The sequence below is a fragment of the Garra rufa genome, chromosome 3 (genome assembly GCF_049309525.1).
Source record: "Garra rufa chromosome 3, GarRuf1.0, whole genome shotgun sequence".
Classification (NCBI taxonomy): domain Eukaryota; kingdom Metazoa; phylum Chordata; class Actinopteri; order Cypriniformes; family Cyprinidae; genus Garra; species Garra rufa.
The window spans coordinates 66,962,733-66,986,228 of record NC_133363.1 but is presented as its reverse complement, the minus strand read 5'-3'; the positions used below and the strand labels follow the sequence as shown (position 1 = coordinate 66,986,228).

The window sequence follows — 23,496 nt, the reverse complement described above, 5'->3', positions numbered from 1 at the left end:
CCAGAATGTCCTAATTTTATAAAGTCCATCAAATGGCAATTTTCACACCTGAAAATAATAATTTAAAAAAAGGTTTTATTTAAATTATATTATTAAATGTGCAATTTTTTAAAATGTTTTGAATTATTACAGGTGTGCAAATGATTTGACCAAAACGACCAAAACGTAGACTTTTAAATTAGCACGTTTTGGAAAATTAAGCTTAACTTATTAATATTAATATTATTCATTTATAATATGTTAAGCTTAATTTTCCAGAAAGTGCTAATTTTCCCCAAAGTCAAAATTTTGGATCATTATATATAGTGTGATTTTAGAATTTTTTTTATTATATTTTTATTTTAGAAATTATTTTATATTTTGTGCAATTTTTTTATTTTGTGTTTAAATATTGTGCAATTTTTAGAAAGTGATTAACATTTTTCATTATTTATATATAGTGCGATTTTAGAAATTATATATATATATATATATATATATATATATATATATAGTTATTTTACAAATAATTTTATTAAAAAGTATTTAACATTTTTCATTATTTATATGTGTATATATGTGCGATTTTAGAAAAGCAATAAAAAAAATTTCATTATATGTTATTATATGAGTATTATAAATAGATATATATTGTGCAATTTTAAAAAAGTAATTAACATTTTTCATTATTTATATATAGTGCGATTTTAGAAATTATTTTAATATATATATATATATATATATATATTTAGAAATTATTTTATTATATATATATATATATATAGAGAGAGAGAGAGAGAGAGAGAGAGAGAGAGAGCAATTTTAAGTAGCTAAAAAATATTTTGCACATTTATTTTTTATTTACATATTTAATTAGTCAAGATTAATTGTTCCTGCATGCTTTGCAATCATAAATATATTTTCAAACTGAATCTCCAAAATAATATAGAAAGCACATAAAGACATTATTTTGAATATGTATTTTTAAAGATAATTTTAAATAATGTATTTATTTCATTTTTAAAAATTTACTTTTTAAAATCTAAATATAGTCATTCAACAGTAATGCCATCATTTTTAATAGGTCTAACTGTAACAGAACATTTCAAATATTTTTTTTTTTTTACATTTTAAGTAAAGTCTTTAACTAAATTGATTTTAATGTAAGTCACATAGCTGTGCTTTTAATATAGTATGTTGTATATGTGAATGTAATGATGTTTTTCTGTTTGTCAATAGTTTTTTTTGCACATTCATTTTCACAATAAATAGGAAAATTACTAGTTATTTTAAGGATCTTGAAACAATGTCAGCATCACAAGTGTTTACACTGTTTTGTTCCTAAAAATATTTGTGGTTTAGAACAAATTAGTTAAACGCCTCAAGTTCTCTCTAACCTCATATTATTTTGTGCCAACTGTAAATTGAGTATATATCACCTGTGAATGTATTCTCTGTTACTAAGCCACTGTGTAAACATTTTGATATATGACCTTTAAGCAGTTATTAGCAAAACATTTCAATATTTACCAACTGTGATGCAGATTCAGTGAAATGCTGAAAATGAAATGTGACCTGCCCTTTGCAAACGTTGGCACAATGACCAGGGTGTGTGTTTTATGTGAGCCGAAGGGACATCTGATACCGTCGGTATCAAATCACACAATGCTGACATTTGGCCTCGGTTTCCAAGAGACGTCACTTGTGACCAAGAGCACAGCTGTTGTTTGACACACTAAACCTAAACCTACATGGGTAACCAAGGTTTTATCAAGGATGTAGTCTATTTAAATTCTCATACTTAAGTCTTCAACATCAAACCTTCTCAAATTTGTAGCCATAACTTCTCTATATTAGCAGATTTAAGACAGTTTAAGCAGAAAATGGAGACCTAACTTTAAACTTTTTTCATTAAAACTTCAAAGGCAATTTTCTCAATATTTTGATTTTTTTGCACCCTCAGATTCCTGAATTTCAAATAGTTGTATCTCAGCCAAATATATTCCTAACAAACCATTGACTGCTAATAAACTGAATGTGTTTTAAATACACAATAACCAGATTTATATGCTTATCATAAATAAATCCAGTTTGTTTCAATCTTACACATTCGATCAAACTGAATATTGCTTGTTCCAGAGCTAGCCATATATCGACCATGTGCATAACCATATTAAACCATTTTTACATTAAATTAAATATTAAACATGACTTTAAGCTTAAACTTTGGAGGTCCTGAAAATATCAGGGAATTTCCACACCTGAAAAAAAAGGTTTAAACCAAAATTTGTAATAATACAATATAGCATAATTATAATAATAATAATTATTATTATATTTACTTTTTAACAGAATAAATACTTTTCAAACAGAAGAGATTTATGCTGAATCCAATCCACCTGAATAAATGCATTTTAAAATTTTAATTTTATGATTTAAATAAAATCAAGTAGATGCAAATAGTTCATAATAAACTTGAAAACAATAAACTTAAACATTTTTTATTAGTTTATTAAAAATGTGTAATTCAAATAGATACAATTGAAATCGATAGATCCTAATTTAATGTCATTTTAATAAATAATATTTTATAATATTTATTATTTTATTTTAGTGATTTAATTAAATAAAAAAATAGTGTAGTGGATAGGACAGAAAAGGGCAACACCATAAAGTTAAAATATTGTAATGTTACATTTTTCCTACAATTCTCTTTAAGTTTTGAATTACACATTTTATTGTTTATTGCCAAGTTTATTGTTTTCAAGTTTATTATTAAATATTTGCATCTACTTGATTTTATTTAAATCATAACATAACATTTTTAAAATGCATTTATTATTGTTTTTTTTTTATATTGACTTTATAAGTATTATCATCATTTTAATTATATTTGGCTATACAAATACTATATATGACCCTGGACCACAAAAAAAAAAAAAAAAAAAACTGTGGCATGGGTATATTTGTAGCAATAGCCAAAAATACATTGTATGGATCCAAATGATCAAGTTTTCTTTTGTGCCAAAAATCATTAGGATATTAATTAAAGATAATGTTCCATGAAGATATTTTGTAAATTTCCTACCATTGATATATCAAAACGCAATGTTTGATTAGTAATATGCATTGTTAAGAACTTCATTTTGACAATATTTCTTTTCTCAATATTTCGATTTTTTTGCACCCTCAGATTTCAGATTTTCAAATAGTTGTATCTCAGCCAAATATTGTCCTATCCTATCAAACCCTACATCAATGGAAAGCTTATTTATTTAGATGATGTATAAATCAACTGACCCTTATGACTGGTTTTGTGCTCCAGGGTCACATATATGTAATAAAATTCTTGATTTACTATATCAATCATATATAACTGTGTTTTGAATGACAATTTAATCATTTAATAAATAATTCTAGATGTAATGTTAAGGGGAGACACTGCAGGCAAAACACTGTTTTTTCATGCACCTAACAAATTTGAGATTTTGGGCTTTTTTTTTTTTTTTTTTTATAAAGTGTTTTTTCAGACTAGAGGAAAGAAAACATCCAAAAGACACTGTTAAGTGTTTCTTTTATAGCACTTTATCTATTTGTGTCAATAGATTTCAATTACAAGACATATTTTTAAAGGCCGTTTTCTCAAAATGAGTTTTTTCTCCTACACTGAGCCATAAATCTCCACTTCAGTAGCACTTTACATATTTATTCCTGTCTATATCCTGAAGGTTTTCACAGAGGGATTTGATCATATGTGACCCTGGACCACAAAACCAGTCTTAAGTCGCTGGGGTTTGTTTGTAGCAATAGCCAAAAATACATTGCATGGGTCAAAATTTTTGATTTTTCTTTTATGCCAAAAATCATTGAGAAATTAAGTAAAGTTCATGTTCCATTGTAAAATTCCTACTGTAAACATATCAAAATGTAATTTTTGATTTGTAATATGCATTGTTAAGAACCTAATTTGGACAACTTTAAAGGTGATTTTCTCAGTCTTTTTGATTTTTTTGCATCCTCAGATTTCTGATTTCAAATAGATGTATCTCAGTCAAATATTGTCCGATCCTAACAAACCATACATCAATAGAAAGCTTATTTGTTGAGCTTTCATATTTTGTCAAATTTTGTCAAATTTAACCTTATGACTGGTTTTGTGGTCCAGGGTCACATATATAATTTGCTTGATTTTATACATTTTATTCCCCCAAAAATTAAAAAAAAAAAAGAATTGTCTGAATTATGTTGAGATACTCAAAATTCCCTCTGTAAAAACTTTTGACTCTAACATATCCAAGAACTTTGAAAATGACTTCATCCAGTGTTCGGATTTTTTGTACTAGGAATGTATGCAAATTAGCTCATATTTCATCAAATAATGCCTCATTTGTATATTCAAACCTAACATTTTAAAAAACGTGTAATACAAAAAATGTTTGCAACTATCAAAGCAATCGATCAGTTGAGTAAGTAAGGCGATAACTATTAGTTAAATTTTTTACTCTATTCACCTGCAGTGTCTCGCCTACTATATATAAATATAATTGCATTTAATTGTTATGTATTCATTTATTCATTGAGTGTACAAAATAAAGTGCATCGACTATAAATTCCCCTCACATGATGCTCTAGCCCTGAGGCAGCATGTTAACTAGACGCCAATGTCTGCCATTTGATAAGGTTTTTCCATAATTTATGAGCTGAGAGTCATTCTACCCTCGCCACTTGCATCTTATTAGGTCTCAAATGAATAACAAGGTCTTAATGCTACCAGAACAAATCCAATGCGCTCTAAAGTTCTAAAGATTAGACCAAAAGGTGTGGGAGTTTATATTAGATTGCCACAGGCATGAATAAACCTTTACATTTATTCGTTTAGCAGACACTTTCTTCCAAAGCAACTCAAATCATGTGATGTGTTGAGAAGATTGGTGAGCTTTGCCTGGCCAAATATTGCTCACATCTAATCCATGATGTATTTATATCTACACTGATTGACAATAATGACTTTGTCTGTGCAGATATAGAGCTTTCCCTGAACATTCCTGACGTCTCCTTCTCCCACATCACCCGTACGTCTGCCTGCTTTTGAGGGTGAGGTGTTTACATTGATAATAATGAATCTGAAACAGGATACCGGGAGACTGGGGGAAAAGAGACAGACCCTCACAGCACACGAGGGGAACCACTTGCATAATAGGACCGGGAAGAGTTTGCACTTCTCTCCTTTTAGCAGGAAATGGGCGAAACCTGGGTTGAAATTATTTCTCCGACATTTTGTGCTGTGAAGGAAGTGTCTCCTGATAGAAGAGGTCATTTGGCTTCCTGTTGTGCAGCAAGAGTTTTTTGCTTTTCAGCATGAAGAGAGTTTGACAGGAAAGGTCAGGGGGTTTGACTGTTACAACACTAGTTACAATGCCAAATTAGCAGGATTTTAGTATCACGAAAACATGCGACCGCCACATTTTACCTCAGAAATCAAACGAAAACATTGTTAGTGATAATCATTAAAAAAAAAAAAAAATCATAATTAAGCACAACAAGGCCAAATTCTCACTATTGTAATGTTACTTTTTTCAGGAATTCTCTTTAAATCAGATTAAAGTTTAAAATATAGTTAGATAATGACTAAAACTACTTTCAGAATTTTTAAATTATATCTCAAATGCTATCTATGTAATATATGTGACCCTGGACCACAAAACCAGTCTTAAGTCGCTGGGGTATATTTGTAGCAATAGCCAAAAATACATGGTATGGGTCAAAATTATTGATTTTTCTTTTATGCCAAAAATCATTAGGAAATTAAGTAAAGATCATGTTCCATGAAGATTTTTTGTAAAATTCCTACTATAAATATATCAAAATGTAATTTTTGAATAGTAATATGCATTGTTAAGAACTTAATTTGGAGAACTTTAAAGGTGATTTTCTCAGTATTTAGATTTTTTTGCACCCTTAGATTCTAGATTTTCAAATAGATGTATCTCGGCCAAATATTGTCTTATCCTAACAAACCACATATCAATAGAAAGTTTATTTATTGAGCTTTCATATGATGTATATATCTCAGTTTTGTAAAATTTAACCTTATGACTGGTTTTGTGGTCCAGGGTCACAAATAGCTTTTTACACATTAATGCAAAAATTAGGCATAGGCACAAGAAAAAAATCTGGTACAATATTAATACTATATATACAGTTGAAGTCAAAAGTTTTCTGCAAAATGTTAATTATTTTACCAAAATAAGAGATTGTACAAAATGCATGTTAGTACTGACCTGAATAAGACGTTTCACATAAAAGATGTTTACATATAGTCCACAAAAGAAAAGAAAATAATAGAATTCATAAAAATGACCCTGTTCAAAAGTGTACATACACTTGATTCTTAATACTGTTCTTACCTGAATCCACCACTTTTTTTTCCCCATTATAGTTGTTCATGAGTCCCTTGTTTGTCCTGAACAGTTAAACTGCCTGTTTAAATTCAGAAATATTCTTCAGATCCCACAAAGTCTTTGGTTTTTCAGCATTTTTGTGAATTTGAACTTATTCCAACAATGACTCTATGATTTTGAGATCCATATTTTCACACTGAGGACAACCGAGGGACTCATATGCAACTATTACAGAAGGTTCAAACGCTCACTGATGTTCTAGAAGGAAAAACAACGTCTTCTGGGAAACATATAAGTATCTTCTGTAGCTTTTGAAGAGCGGTACTCAATGAAAAAAATACAACATTCAGGCAAAATAAGAAAAATGTACACCATCTTCATTATTTTCAAAAGTTTTCACCCCCAGCTCTTAATGTTACCTTCTGGAGCATCAGTGAGTGTTTGAACATTATGTAATAGTTGCATATGAGTCCCTCAGTTGTCCTCAGTGTGAAAAGAGATCTCAAAATCATACAGTCATTGATGAAAAGGGTTCAAATGCACAAAATGCTGAAAAACCAAAGAATTAGTGAGACCTGAAGGATTTTTCTGAAGAACAGCGGGCAGTTGAACTGTTCAATACAAACAAGGAACTCATGAATCACTAAAAAAAAAAAAAAAAAACAGCTGTGGATCATTCAGGTAACAACAGAGTATTAAGAATCAAGCGTATGTAAACTTTTGAACGGGGTCATTCTTATAAATTCAACTATTATTTTCTCTTATATGTAACTATATGTAAACGCAATTCATGTGAAATATCTTATTCAGGTCAGTACTAAATTGAAAAAAACAAACAAAAAACATGCATTTTGTATGATCTCTCTTATTTTGGTAAAATAATTAACATTTCACAGATTCCTATATATAAGAAAATATAAGAAAAAATTCTTTAGGAAAAAATATTTTTGTGGGGTATAATATAAACACTGTATATATGTAATAACATATATCATTTACAATATATTTGTGCATGACAGTTGTGTCAACGATGCAAAAATTCACAATAGATAACAATTAACAGCAAATAAATGTAAGAACATTGTAAGGTTTTTTTCTTTAGATTTTTGGGTACAATATGACACAACATGTTCTTGACATATTTAGTAGTGAGATTTAGCTTAATGTAGGCTTCCCTAACTATAAAAAATGAAAAAATACTTTAAGATTTTACAAATACTTATAGCTGATATAAATACTTTAACACTGATATCTGACAAAACTCTTAAAAATGCCAGCGTGTCTTGCAATAATGGACTAATCACTGGTTTTCTGTACAGGAAATCTGTGGGATAAACTGCTACACATAAGATGTGCGGCGGCAGAGATAAACATTCCAGACTTCAAACACTCAGATGAAGGTAGCAGGAGGCTTATCGAGGACTATGATAACAAATGGAACACATCAGGAACTAGTCAAAGAAGCTTCTGCGTTAAAAAGCCCTTCAAAGGCGCCAGGATTATTAGGTTTAACTTCAATCCACCTGTTTAGTGAAAGAAAAGCTGAAAATCAGATGCATTTCTTTTTCAGATTTCTAGTGCTAGGATGCATCTTTCATAATAAACCGCAAGATTAATTCGCTCTAAACATATATTTTGACGTTTTGCTCATCCAGTGAAAATGTTCGGCCTCTTTCGTAGATTTAAAATAGTCAAGTATTTTAATCTTTTGACTGAGATGTCGGACAATAACAGTTATGAGAAACAACATTTTTAATTACTTGAAATAAATACTCCAGTACATGCATGATAAAAAAAAAAAAAATGAGGGCGTGGGTAAAGGGGGGGAAAAACACAGCACATTAAAATATAATTGTAAGTCTTGTAAATAGTGTAAAACCTATGGCACACACTCACAGCAGCTTTTACTCATTACAAATTCACACATGGAATACGAACATTACGATGCTGATGATTTCTACAAATCTCAATGACATCCATTCAGCTAAACACTGAGGTAAAGACTTTCAGTTTCATTTTAAGGCTTCTGTTGTAGCGACCGCTTTTGGCCATATTATATTCTCAACCGACAGAGATTTCGCTAAAGTTGTCAGTTTTAGTAAAAGCTACTTCTTCCCCAGTCACATCCAGTTTGAGAAAAACCTACAAACGTGACCTCGAGTAAAGCCGACTGCCGAGAAAAGTTAATTTAGATGTATGAACACTACATTTATTCTCACTATACACTTTTAAAAATAAAGGCTCTTATTTGGGACAGCCAATGAAACTTAGGTTCTTTAGGCCGGGTTTCACAGACAGAGCTTAGACTTGTTCAATTAGGACATTTAGGTAAGTTTTATAAATGTGCCTTAGAAAAAAGCATGGTATGCATCTAAAGACTCTTTTGTTGATTTTGTTTGCTTCCGTTGTCCTCATTAGTAAGTCGCTTTGGATAAAAGTGTCTGAAAAATTACTAAATGTAAATCTAATGTAAAACAAAAGCACAGATATATTTTAAGATCAGTCAGTGCAAGTTTCTTTCAGCTGAAACAGCTCAGACTTACATTTTAGTCTAGGACTAGACTTAAGCCTTGTTTGTGAAACCGGGGGATAGATTTTTAAAAATTTTAGGAAGGTTCTTTTTTGGAACCTAAAATGGTTCTTCAATGTAATCGCTGTGAAAAATCTATACAGAACCTTTATTTTTAAGAACGTATGCGGGGTTATACTGCAAAAAATGCTTTTGTTACTTAATTTTTTGTCTTGTTTCCAGCCAAAATATCTAAAAATTAAAGTGTAAACATTTTTGTCTTGTTTTCAGAAAAAACAAGTCAAAATTAAGTGCCTTTTTGCTTGAAACAAGCTAAATAATCTGCCAATGGGGTAAGAAAAATAATCTTGTTTTCTGTTTGAAATAAGATTTTTTTGCTTACCCCACTGGCAGATTATTTTGCTTGTTCCAAGCAAAAACGCACTTATTTTGACTCGTTTTTTTTCTGAAAACAAGAAAATAATCTTTACTCATCAAGAAAATCCTTCTTGATTTAAGAATTTTTAGATATTTTGGCTGGAAACAAGGCAAAAAAAAATCTAAGAAAAGCATTTTTTGCAGTGTAAACCTGATTAGATTCTTTGGTACTTCAAAATAACGTGCTGGGGAGGAGTTTTAATTCACAGAATGAGAGTTAACTGGCGGTAAAGTTCTAGGTGAGGATCGTTCCCTTAGTGCCTGAGACAGGAGTGTGCATCCGTCCGAAACGGCGCATGCAGAGTTCCGCAGCCGCTCCCGGTAGATGGGCATCTGGGAGCTGTTCTCTGGATGTTGGGAAATATCCCTGAGGCCCTGGGTCAGGAGCACGCAGGCCGAAACCACGCTCATGGCGCCACCCAGAACGGCCGTTTGCACCCCTTTGCCCTCGGTGGTGATGTTGGCGGCTTTGCCGAGGAACTGCGGCTCTGTGGCGAAACCCACCAAGGCGTGCACGGATTGCACGAGCGGCCCGCTGAAGAGGACGCAGCGGTTGCGGGTCAGCTCGCTGGGGCAGGCCTTCAGCTCGCGCACGCACGCCAACAGAGCCGTGGCACTCGTGCTCATGCACTTGACGCTGGCTTTGAATTGCTCCTTGGCGAACTTGTCCTTAGATTTATCACTGGCCAGAGACGAGGCGTCCGTGAGCGTGGTGAGGTTCTTCAGGATGTTCTGCGACACTTCCAGAAGGAGCTGCGGCGTCAGGTCGGCCAGAGCCGTCAGGCGCAGAACGTTGCACGTTTGCTCCACTTCGTGCCGGCAACGGGTGACCTTGTAGCGGTCCACCAGCCCGGGAACGGCAGCTTGCGATCCCGGGATCTCCACGGCCGCCAAATACGCGGCGTGCGCCGAATACTCCGTCAGCGAGACCACCAGGTCTCCCATCTCCACTAGCCGGTCTCCGACCTCCACGAACTTCCCCATGTTGAGCTGGCTCTGGATATCGTGAACGATAATCGACAGCTCCTTGGTTCGGGCGATCACCGTGTCGCGGCATTTCTCGAACGTCTCCGCTACGGGCATGCCCTCGGTGTTCACCACCGGCCTGGTCTCGCTGGACAACAGGAGCAGGTCAGCCACCAGCTGCATTTTGCTTTTGCACGCGTCACAGATGGATGAAAGTCTTTTCCTTTGTTGCAAGCTGCCGCTAGGGATGTTGGTAGAAACCTCACTATCTGATTTTCCCGAGCCACTACTAGCCATAGTAGTGTGGTCACGCTAATGTTCAAAATAAAGATCACAACGTACGTTCTCTCGTGCGAACATGTGATTTAGGTCATTTTCTTCAGTAAAAAAAGATTCCCGCACCTTCGAGACTGAAACTGGCCGAAGAGTCAATAACGTCCTTCAGAAAAAGTCCACTCAGCTTTGATAACTTCACGAGTAAGGGAAGTACTTTCGGAAAATATTTGGCTGATGAGAGCTGATATTAAATATCCCTTCAAATGAAATGCTCTGAATTGCCCAAAGTTTAAATAATCTGATTTTAGGTGTGCGTAATGATAAAAAAAAACTGAAAATAAAATAGAATTCACAACTACCTCAAATAAGGCAGGCTACAGTCTGATCAGTTTCACAGGTTGTCAATGTTGCTCCAACAATGCAAAGAAACCAAAACACTCTTTTTATAAAAAGGCTACTGCAGTGCCATGTAACGTTACAAGAAGATGCCCAGATGAAGGCAAAGTGCAGGTTGACTTCCAGAATCGCTACTTTTGCTGTGTGGAATCTGTCATTTCAGGTTTTCTTCGTGTCATGCACATTACATGCATTTAAATACATGTCCTGCTGCAATGTGATGCTGCTGCTGCTGCTGATATATTGACCGTCTTTCTGACCCGCCGACCGAAGGGCGAGACGCGCGGACGTCCCGCCGCCACTGCACCATCATCCCACGACACCTCGAAAATTCATAAAACGTTCCCGAACGACTTTCAGCCGTTTCTTTTTCGTACACAATCCAGGTTCTGTGGGCAAACTCAGTTCCTTATGCATATCTATTGTCCACACGCCCTCTCCAGCAGGAAAGCAACGGTTGTCCAGTGGCAGATAGTTTCGCTTTTGCTTGCCATTGTTTGAACGCTCGGCTGAATGTTTTAACGCGGTTTCCGCGACGATAACGAACTCCGTTCGCTAGTGAGACTCTCGCTCGTCGGTTGTAGTCTCCCGCTACATCTTGCGTATCAGGAAGCGGCGGGAGGGTGTGGCTGAATAGCCTGTTAGCTTCCCCCAAACTCTGACACTTTTATACACTCCACAACCATTATTCCTGCTCGGCGAGGCGGAATCCCAACTTTTAAGTCCCCAGCCGCTGAAACGATATGGTTATATTTCTAAGGTAACGTTAGTTGCGCCAGAAGTCGTGCTCATTCCTCACCAGTCATCGTTTCCCGAGGCCCCGATGTGAGACTCAACTACCGGTCTGAGGGCAAAAGTTACACCCAAAGAGAAATTCCAGAGAAGTTCCTTCTGTTCCCCCTTTTGGCTTCTTCAGTTTTTTTCTTGTTTCTGGTGTTTTTTCCGCCAGGTTTGCGCTTCCCTGTAAATCCAACAGGTTCTCTCGCGTGTGGGTATTTACTACTTTCACAATGTTCGCTTTCAGAGCGGCATAGAGCGAATTATCGTTTAGTTTAGCGGAAACGCCGATGGCGTTTTTATGTTTTTGTCTTTTAAACGTCGTTTTTTCCCTTAAAATAATTTCTTTCACATTTACATTATATTTCTATTGTATTATATATAAGATGACTAATTATATACGAATTGATAGTTGTAATCAAATAACTAAATAAATAAAATAAATACATTAAGGGTTTAATTGTCAGGGACTTTCAATATATTGCACTATTGTGTCTTATAATTGTTTAATAAAATGAAAGAAATATTACAGTTGTTTATATTTATTTAAATTGTTTTGTGCAAATAAATGTGTATTTATTTATATATTAGTCCCGTTTATTTATTTATTAATAAGGTTGGTCTTCTGATCTTCCTAAATGAATTTTCTTTCACATTAACATTATATTTATATTGAATAATTATATACGAATTGATAATTGTAAATAAATTGCTAAATAAATAAAATAAATACATTAAGGATTAAATTGTCAGGAAATTACAATGTATTGCTCCATTGTGTCATATTATTGTTTAATAAATAAATTAAAAAATATATATTTAAATTTTGTGCAAATATATGTGTATTTATTTATGTATTATTCACATTTATTTATTTATTAATAACGTCTGTCTTCTGAACTGATTTTTTTCCCTTAAATTAATTTTCTGTCACATTTACATTATATTTATATCATATTATGTAATTATACAATTATACACGAATTGATAGTTGTAAGTAAATTACTAAATAAATTAATAAAAAATAAATACATTAAGGGTTAAATTGTCAGGAATTGAAATTAAATTTAAATTTAAATTGGAATTAAATTGTCATCTATCTATCGAGTACTACATATTTCATTATATAAATAAAATATTTATCAATATTAAATAACATAACATAACATAACATAAACAAACAAAGCTAAAAAGTAAAACATATTGTGCTTCATTGAAGAAATTATTTATATTTATTTATAGTTTTTAATTTAAATTGTTTTGTGTGAATATACGTGTATTTATTTATTTATTTATTTATTTTATTATTCACGTTTATTTATTTATAACATCTGTCTTCTGAACTAAATAGTTGTGTGCTGTTTAAGTATACATATATTTACATTGTATTATATTTATTTGCATGATATATAAGGAGAATAATTATATAAGAATTAATCATTGTAATTAAATTAATAAATAAATTAGTTAATTAATAAAAACAAACACATTAAGGGTTAAATTGTGGGGTAATCGCAATATATTGCTCCATTATGTCGTTTGTTTATTTATCTATCTGTTAAAGTAGCTTATATTTCATTAGGCTATATAAAAAAAATATCAAATTGTTTTTAAAAAATAAATTCGAACTAAAATGTATATATATATATATATATATATATATATATATATATATATATATATATATATTTAATATATTTAATTGTATATATTTTGCTCCATTATATAAATTATTTATATTTATTTACAATTTATTAAAAATAATTTGTGCAAATATATGTGTATTTATTTATTTATTTATTAATACGTTTATTTATGTACTTATTTGAAATAATAGTTAAATATTAATTCGATTAGCTTTCACTCATCCTCTTTTGTATTGCACTGGAGGTGTTCAGTTTGTAAGTATATACTTGTGGCGAGAACTCTTTATAACGCTAATGGAAATAATAGTAGGCAAGAAAAAAATTCACCCTACCGCGGTGATAAAAACAAACGGTTGGCCTAGAAACAGCTGATTGATCTTGGGAAGGGAAATCGGATTCACCGCTGCAAAAACTATGACGTAAATGCAGTAGAATACTTTTCATTAGACAACAGCAGACATTGGGAGTGCGAAGGAGCCAATCAGAATCAACAGGGTGGGGCTGCTAGGCTGAAAACCCTCCTCTTTGGACACGGGAAGGGCTTTCAGCAACTCAGAGGGTCATATATGATGACAATCTAAATATTGCATTATTAGGACTTACAAATATACTTTGAAAACATTCATATAATACCCTTTTTAGCTTATTTTTAACCCTTGACATTACATTCTGCAATGATATTGCTGTACTCTATCAGTTTCAAACAACAGATGTTCTTCATATTCAATGTAGATCCCAAATGTACTTTGTTTGGTCTGATTCCTCATTAAAATGAGGACAGAATAAAGCTACTGGATTACACAAAGCATGTGTACGTAGTGTGTTGAATGTGAACTGGGGGCTGAGGCCGTGAATACTGCATGTCAGTTGTACAGCTGCACGGGGCACTGTGCCATTGGGTGGGGTGTCCTGAGAGGAAACAGTTCCGATTCTGTTGAATGAGCCTCACACTTCATATGCGTCCCATGAACAAGCACTGCAGAGACCCGGCTGGAAGAAAACATAAAATAATTATATTATTATATTTTGTTACCTCATAATTTGGCATCAAGGGAGTTAAGCTATAATGCCTGCACTTCTGCAAATATTGAACATTTATTATGCACATGTAATTAAAACTGAAAAAAGTAACTTTATACAAACTTTAAGTCTTACAGCTTTCTTATTTGAATGTTAATTGTAGATTTTAAACAGCTTTCAAAAACAAAGTTAGTGCATGCTATTTTATTATTACATACACTTCCAGTTTTTTAAAAAGGTCTCTTCTGCTCACCAAGCCTGCATTTATTTGATCCAAAGTACAGCAAAAAATAGTGAAAAATTTAACTTTTTAAAATAAATGTTTTCTATTTAAATATATTTCTAAATGCAATTTATTCTTGTGATTAAAGCTACATTTTCAGCATCATTACTCCAGTCTTTAGTGAAACGTGATCCTTCAGAAATTATTGTAATATGCTGATTTGCTGTTCTAGAAACATTTATTATTATTATCAATATTTAAAACAGTTGAGTATATTTTTTTAAGGATTCTTTGATGAATAGAAACATCCAATGATCGGGATTTATCTGAAATAAAAAGCTTTTGTAATATTGCCATTCAAAAGCTTAGAGTCAGTATTTATTTATATATTTATTATTTTTGAAATACTTTTATTTAGCAAGGATGCTTTAAATTGATCAAAAGTGATAATAAAGACATTTATAATGTTACAAAAGATTTTTATTTTCAGATAAATGCTGTTCTTCTGAACTTTCTATTCATTAAAGAAACCTGAAAAAATTCTACTCCGCTGTTTTCAGCATAATAACAATAATAAATGTTTTTTGAGCAGCAAATCGAAATATTAGAATGATTTCTGAAGGATCTTGTGACTGGATGCAAAAAATTCAGCTTTGAAATCACAGGAATAAATTACATTTTAAAATATATTCAAATAGAAAGCAGTTCTTTTAAATAGTAAAAATATTTCAAAATGTTACTGTTTTTACTGTAATTTGAAACAAATATACAGGCTTCTTTAAAAACATAAAAAATCTTACTTTCAAAAACGTTTGACTGGTAATGCAAGTGTATTGCAAACCTACTAATTATACTAACATAACCTAATATATGCATTGAAACTGAACTAAAAACAACCAGTTTCAAATGTAATGTTTATTTTATTTTAACTCATTATTTTTCATGCCCACTCATGAACTTTCTCTGTATTTTGTATGTGTTCTTGTTTTATACGTTTTTGTACTCAGGCTAAAGCAAATAAAGTTTTTGAAGAGGGGAAAGGCAAGGGTAGGAAATAACCAAAAACATGCGTTGCATCATAAACTCTTCTTAATGTATTTTGTATTTGATGCATGTGTTTATATAATTAAACTTTGTGTTTATTTACATTATGTAATGATTTAATATGATTTTACGTTGTGTTACTCTGTTTAACAAATAAAAATAAAATAAAAACCTCTCAGCAGGGCACGTGATCACGACGACACGCCCCTTCTTGAAACCCATGACTAGCGGAAAGATTTCAACCAATCAGCGAGCTCCAAGTTTAAAGATGGCGTCTCCCGTCAGCTGCAGGACTGTATCAGTATTGCTTTTTCTCATGTTATTTATATCGGTTCATTGTACAGACACTAAACCGAAGAAGAAGAAAGACATTAGGGATTATAATGATGCGGATATGGCCAGACTGCTGGAGGAGTGGGAGGTATGGACGAACTCACGAACACACTGCTGCAGTCATTCAGTCATGTGTCTCTTACTATAAAACACCATGGTAACCGCCGAAATACGATCTTTGCTACTACAAAACCACAAAAAGTTAAGTTGGGCGAGGTTTCAGATTAAATTTTGAGATTATTTGATGTGTCTGGATGGTAATGTCAGCTCAAAACTTTATTTGTAGAAACAGTGATTATCCTAACTAGTATTTTGACGAAAACGGTGCTTAATTTGTGTGTATTTCACAGTGACAAATGTTTTTCTGTTGTTTTATTTTCTTATAGATATTTTAGTTTTCTCTGTGTATACACAACCAGTCAAAAGTTTGTGAACAGTAAGATTTTTTGTTTTTAAAAGAAGTCTCTTCTGCTCACAAAGCTTGCATTGATTTGATCCAAATTTTGAAATATTTTTTACTATTTAAAATAACTGTTATTTTAAATGTACTTTTTCCCTGTGGTCTCAAAGCTGAATTTTTAGTATCATTACACACAATCACATGATCCTTCAGACATCATTCTAATATTCTGATTTGCTGCTCAAAAAAAAAAAAAAAAAAAAAAAAAAAAAGTAGAATTTTTAATGGTTTTCTTTGATAGAAATAGAAAGTTCAGAAGAACAGCATTTATGAAATAGAAATCTTTTGTAACAATATATTCCTCTTTATAATCACCTCTGATCAATTTAAGGCATCCTTGCTAAATAAAAGTATTAATTTCTATTATTCTATAAAAATGATACTGACTCCAAGCTTTTGAATGGTATAGTGCAGGGGTTTTCAAACCTGTCCTGGAGCCTCCCCTGCCCTGCACATTTTGCTTGTCTCTCTCATCTAATACACCTGATTCAAATCATCAGCTCATTAGTAGAGACTGCAAGACCTGAATTGGGTGTGCCTAATAAGGGAGACATACAAAATGTGCAGGGCAGGGGAGGCTCCAGGACAGGTTTGAAAACCCCTGGTATAGTGTATAATGTTACAAAAGCTTTTTATTTCAGATAAATTCTTACCTTTAGATCTTTCCATTCATCAAAAAAGCCTGAAAAATAATTTCACAACTGTTTTAAAATAATGATAATAATAATAATAATAATAATAATAAAAAGTGTTGCTTAAACAGAAAATCAGCATATTAGAATCATTTCTGTAGGAATCATGTGATACTGAAGACTGGACTAATGATGCTAAAGGAATAAATTATATTTTAAAGTATATTCAAATAGAAAATTTATTTTAAATAGTAAAAAATAATCCACACTATTACTGCCTTTGCAGGATTGGTCAAGTCAACTTTATTTGTATAGTATAGCGCTTTTAACAATACAGATTGTGTCAAAGCAGCAACTGCACAGTATTTAAACAGCACAATAGTGTGTAAGTAACGCATTATTGTAAATAATAAATTTTCAGTTAAAGGCAGTTCATCAATGAATTCAGTGATATCATCATCCAGTTCAGTTCAAATAGTATAGGACAGGGATCACCAAACTCAGTCCTGGAGGGCCGGTGTCCTGCAGAGTTTAGCTCCAACTTGCCTCAACACACCTGCCTGGAAGTTTCAAGTATACATATTAAGACCTTGATTAGCTAGTTCAGGTGTGTTTGATTAGGGTTGGAGCTAAACTCTGTAGGACACCGGCCCTCCAGGACTCCTGGTATAGGACATCACTGGAAAGTGTCCCCAACTGAGCAAGCCAGAGGCGACAGCGGCAAGGAACCATAACTCCACAGGTGACAGAAATGGAGAAAAAAAAAAAAAAAAACCTTGGGAGAAACCAGGCTCAGTCGGGGGACCAGTTCTCCTCTGGCCAGACGAAACCAGCAGTTTGTACCATTGTCAGATTGTAGAGAACTCATCAGGTTCCCGTGGTGTAGCGCCGATGGCCGTCTAGGCTGGCGAGGTCTTCATTGATGATCCGTCTCTGGAGCTCATCTGGTTGACATTCATGGCTATAGAAGTCATCTCTAGGTGGTGATCCATGATCTGAGCTGGGTATGGACTGGATCCGGGGGACTGCAGTGACCATCTGATCCGGATACAGGCTGGGTCTGGTGGCTACGGTGACCTCGGAATAAGAATGAAACAGACTAATATTAGCGTAGATGCCATTCTTTTTACGATGCAACGGGTACATCAGGTGTTATGGCGAGTGTTTTCGGTTCCGGTTGACCTAATTCAGTGGTTCTCAATCCTAGTCTTGGAGGACCCCTGCTCTGTACATTTTGCATGTCTCCCTTATTTAATACACCTGATTGAGATCTTCAGCTTGTTAGTTCAGTTCATGGATCTCTCTCCTAATGAGCTGATGATCTCAATCAGGTGTGTTAAATAAGAGAGACATCCAAAATGTGCAGACAAGGGGTCCTCCAGGACTAGGATTGAGAACCACTGACCTAATTAATGCAGCCTAACAATCCTTTAACGCAGAGGTCTCAAACTCAGTTCCTGGAGGGCCACAGCTCTGCAGAGTTTAGCTCCAACTCACACCTGCTTGGAGTTTCAAGTCATCCTGAAAACCTTGATTTGGATCAGGTGTATTTGGTTAAGGTTGGAGCAAAAATGTGCAGAGCTGTGGGTCCCCAGGACCAGGATTGAAAACCACTGCTTTAACGGATTTGAATTATAGGAATGTGTTAATGTTTTATGTGTAAGCCAGGTTAAAGAGATGTGTCTTTAATCTAGATTTAAACTGACAGAGTGTGTCTGCCTTCTGAACAGTGTTAGGTAGATTGTTCCAGAGTTTAGGCCAGGGGTCACCACACTCGATCCTACAGAGTTTAGCTCCAACCCTAATCAAACACACCTGAACCAGCTAATCAAGGTCTTAATATGTATACTTGAAACTTCCAGGCAGGTGTGTTGAGGCAAGTTGGAGCTAAACTCTGCAGGACACCGGCCCTCCAGGACCGAGTTTGGTGATCCCTGGTTTAGGCGGTGAGCAGAAGAGACCTCTTTAAAAAACATTACCAGTCAAAAGTTTTTAGTGAACATGATTATTTTGCATGTATATTGCATACAATGTACAGATGTTTCAGATAGATAAATAGATAGATAGATAGATAGATAAATGAGACAGTCAGACAATTGCGTGGGAATGAAAAGGGAAATGTGATTGGTGGATATCTTGCAAAGTTTAGCAGATTCACACATTTTATAAGGACACTCCTTGAGTCAAAGGTTGCCTTTGAAAGAACATGGTTTACAATAATTAGCCAGATAGTATCACAGTCATTTAAAAAATGTATGTAAAAGTTAACTATTGAAATATTACCAGCTTATGTTTGCATTCTGAATTTACACTAAACGATTAAAGGTTGAAAATATTTAATATTTATAAAATATAAATCTTTTTATAAAATAAATTTAGATGTTTACAGTTTTAAATTATAAATATTAAATACTTGATGTATGAGAATTAGTAATAGAATATTATAGGATTTAAAGTTTTAAATTAAAGTATGAAATATTATTTTAAATTTGAAAATAAATCAAGTTTATTAAAATTAGAATGTCTTTATCACTTTTTCCCTTCTTGGTTGGCATTTGACAGCAAGGCTGTTTGATATATTCAATAAGCTGAAAAATATCATAGAATTTATATTGCCAGTAAACTTAAAGACATTTTCTTTTTTCTTCAGTGTTTCTCATTGACATCTTTTTGTTTGTCACAGAAAGATGACGACATCGAGGAGGGCGACTTACCCGAGCACAAACGCTCTCCTCCACCCATCGACTTCTCTAAAATAGACGCGTCCAAACCAGAGGATCTCCTGAAGATGTCCAAGAAGGGAAGGACCCTTATGGTGTTTGCCACCGTGTCAGGAAACCCCACAGAGAAAGAGACGGAAGAGATCACCAGCCTGTGGCAGGGAAGCCTCTTCAATGCCAACTTTGATATTCAGAGGTAACAACCATATTCCCAGCAGTTGTGTCCCTTTTAAGGGTGTCCAGATATCAAAGCATTTATATTATAGGCTCATATCTGTGTGATATCAGGTTTCATGTTTATTATTCCGGAATGTTAGGTAGAGCTCATTTATTACTAGCTGGATAAAAAAGTTTTCCAAAACAGTTTATAATCTGTTATATCACTCATCCAAGTGGCAATTATAACAAAAGTCCCCCATTGCTTCTATAGCGCTGTATGCAATACAGATTATTTCAAAGTACAATATTAATTGTGAGAATAACAGAATTGACGATGCAAACTATAAATATAAGACATTCAAATTCTGCTGTAAAGCAGATCTAGACAATAGTGTCATTATTCTGCTCTAGTCAGTTTAGTGTTGATTCAGTTCAGTAAACTGTTTGAACAAAGTCTTGGAATGGTTTGTTTAGAAAGTTAATTTTAATTTAGCTGATGCACAGTACCAATTTACAGATTAATGTCTTCTTTTTGTTGTGCAATAAATATAACTATTTTGCAAGTCTTTTTTTAAGTCTTAATTGTACACTTAGTCGTTTTTGACAATTTTTTTCTATTGAAATATCTAAAAATTCAGGAGACATTAATCTGAGAAGCTAAACTGACTTGTTAGTTACTTAGAGAATCAGTCTAAGTAAGTGTATTTTGTCATATTGCACTGGCAGATAATTTCATTTGGTTAAGTATAAACTAGTGAATGAATCTAGCGTTGCAGAATAACAAAATATAGTTATATTGTATAGAATTGTCTTAATATCTAAAATTGTTCTTGTAGTAAATTTTTCTTGTTTTTACAATATTTAGATATTTAAAAAAGGCACACAAGACAAAATGCTCATTAAAAAAGCAGTGTAAATATGCTGTTAATTATTATGTTTTATTTAATTTAATTTAATTTTAGAAACCTTTATGTCCCTGGGGCAATTTTTTTATTAAAACAAATATCTGCCTTTTATTTTGTTATACTAGGACTAAATCTTACCATGACTTCATAATTTTTGCAACTTTGTTTAAAATACCTTTTATGTTAGATTTAAAAAAAAAAAAAAAAAAAAAATATATATATATATATATATATATTTTAATATAATATTAATATAAAAATTAATCACAAAACATTATTACATTAAACCTTTAATCCAAACAAAAACTGAAATAAACAGAAACAGTTATTTTTAATTATATTGTTGTTATACTTGAATTAAAATAGATGTTAACTAAACAAAAATAAACAATGTATATTTTTAATTTCATTCAGCTTAACTTGTAGATAACTAAAATAAAAATGAATAACTATATAATAAAAAAGTGTGTATATATATAAAAAGTAATATTATAACAAATCTACAAAAATGACAAAACACAACAAAATTACTAAAACTTCACTAAATTACTAAAAAAAATAAAATGAATACATAAAATAAAAAATAAAAAAATTAATTCAAAATATAAAATTTTGTACTCTTTTATTGGCCTCTTAATGTTTTTTTGTAAGAAGGTAGCTTACTTTTTTTTTTTTTTGCAAAGCAGGCAACAGTGTCAGTGAAGTGTTTTTTATTCTTTTATTTTCTTAAAACGTTTTATGCGCCATTTCAAATCAAGCTGTAATTTTAATTTATGCAAAAAGTGTAAAATTATTATTTAATTGTGTGTGTGTGTGTGTGTTTTTGTTTGTGTATATGTATATAAAAAGCTAAGCAACTTATCCTTGCAAGGACAAAGGAGTCAGTAATTTTATTGCAAAAATGTTTGAATGATTTTGATTGCATTTAATTTCCAACATGGATTGTGAGATGTGGTAAAATGACTTTCTTATTGTTTCTTGGGAAAAGTGAAATTGCAAAGTCTTTTAGGAGAGGTTTTTTAAAGATAAGTAGAGAGCTTAATTAGTAAAGATCTTAAGTAGATTTGAATCACAACTTTCTTGGGTCACGACCCACTATTTTGAAGCTCTCCTTCTCTTGAAATGCTCTTCTATGCTCTATCACCAATCACTATAATCACTGTTTGTATTTTTCTCACCAGATTTGTGGTGGGATCCAACCGTGCCATCTTCATGCTGCGTGATGGGAGCTACGCCTGGGAGGTTAAAGACTTCCTGATCTCTCAGGACCGCTGTGAGGATGTGACTGTGGAAGGACAGGTGTACCCTGGGAAAGCCGCCAAGAAAGCTGCCAAGGGGAATGAGCAAAAAGAGACCAAGAAGAAAGGAGACAAGAAAGCAGCCAACCGAGCAAATAAAAGCAAGCAGGAGCTTTGATACACGAGCCTCAAAGGCGCATTGTCTTAATGGGACTGAAGGAGTGTTTCTCTAACAGGTGTTACTAGGTACTTTGCCGCACAGGTTGACCAGTCAAATCAGCAATCTTTGTTTTGGTTTCTTTGATTTGTTTTACTGTAACTCATCTTATTTTTTCACCGTCTGAATCAAAGAATAAACCACTTTTATAATTACATGTCATGCATTGAATTATTTGCAGTTGGTGTCAAACTTTGTTGACGTTAAAATTTGTAAATGCAGAAAAGTGTAGCACTTGAAGGGTAGTTCACCCATAAAGGAAAATTTACTCACCCTCTACGACTGCATTTTAGTGCCACATAAAAAAAAACATTATGAGAATAAAGTCGAAATATTACGAGGATAAAGACAAAATATTACGAGAATAAAGTTGAAATATTACGTGAACATTCTGACTTTATTCTGGTAACATTTCGCCTTTGTTCTCGTAATATTTTGTCTTTTCGTCTTTGTTCAGCGTTTTTCTCATAACAGTTCGACTTTATTCTCGTAACATTCCGACTTCGTTCTCCTAACATTTCGACTTTGTTCTCGTAACCAGTGTTGTGCAAGTTACTTCCAAAATGTAATACATTATATATTACTAGTTACTGTCTTTTAGAAGTAATTAGTTACATTACAATTTTACTGTCTCTAAATTGTAATGCGTTACACTACTTTTAAGTTACTTTTGAGTTACTTTCATCAAAATATCCACAGATTATAAAATGCCAAAATAGAAGTTTATAGCTGCTCATTATACATTAAGTTTAGGATAGCTAGCATAAAATTATAAAAACCTATTTAGGTAGGCCTATGTCTATTAATGTTACGTTGCAGTTTAGGTTAAACACGGATAAGCACAAACCGCATTAATACATTCATAAATAACACCGCTAAATAAAGCATGTACAAACATTAACCACAATAAATAGCCTATTAGCTACTATGGTTTTCAGAACAAAACAAGAATGAAGAATATAAGTTGCTAAACAAGCCAAAATGAATGAGGGTAAAAGCGAAACTAAAAGCAAACGACATTGTTCTGACGCAGCCTACCTCTCTCATTCGGCATCAATCCAATTAAATGTGTCCATATTCGTGATCTATTTGAATGCCAAACTGTTATGTAAACCAGGATTTGTACTTAATGCGCTTATAAAACATCCTCCTCACAT

The 23,496-nt window shown here is 32.8% G+C and overlaps 2 protein-coding genes across 2 annotated transcripts; one reads left to right on the top strand and one right to left on the bottom strand.

Annotated features, from left to right (window-relative positions):
* Positions 1-7,974: 7,974 nt before the first annotated feature.
* On the bottom strand, positions 7,975-12,081 carry tlnrd1 (talin rod domain containing 1). The gene has a single exon (XM_073837461.1). It carries the CDS (start codon positions 10,588-10,590, stop codon positions 9,526-9,528), a length of 1,065 nt encoding a protein of 354 aa, XP_073693562.1. The 5' UTR covers positions 10,591-12,081; the 3' UTR covers positions 7,975-9,525.
* A 3,860-nt stretch (positions 12,082-15,941) lies between these two features.
* Positions 15,942-22,496, top strand: mesd (mesoderm development LRP chaperone). The gene is made up of 3 exons (XM_073837571.1): positions 15,942-16,096; positions 19,784-20,016; positions 22,066-22,496. Exons 1-3 carry the CDS (start codon positions 15,944-15,946, stop codon positions 22,298-22,300), a joined length of 621 nt encoding a protein of 206 aa, XP_073693672.1. The 5' UTR covers positions 15,942-15,943; the 3' UTR covers positions 22,301-22,496.
* Positions 22,497-23,496: the final 1,000 nt, after the last annotated feature.

Bases quoted from the DNA above. Each gene is read 5' to 3' on its own strand.
- mesd (XM_073837571.1), top strand. From the start codon at position 15,944: ATGGCGTCTCCCGTCAGCTGCAGGACTGTATCAGTATTGCTTTTTCTC. The intron at 16,097-19,783 runs GTATGGACGAAC...TGTTTGTCACAG, and splicing joins GACTGCTGGAGGAGTGGGAG to AAAGATGACGACATCGAGGA. The intron at 20,017-22,065 runs GTAACAACCATA...TTTTCTCACCAG, and splicing joins GCCAACTTTGATATTCAGAG to ATTTGTGGTGGGATCCAACC.
- tlnrd1 (XM_073837461.1), bottom strand. From the start codon at position 10,590: ATGGCTAGTAGTGGCTCGGGAAAATCAGATAGTGAGGTTTCTACCAAC.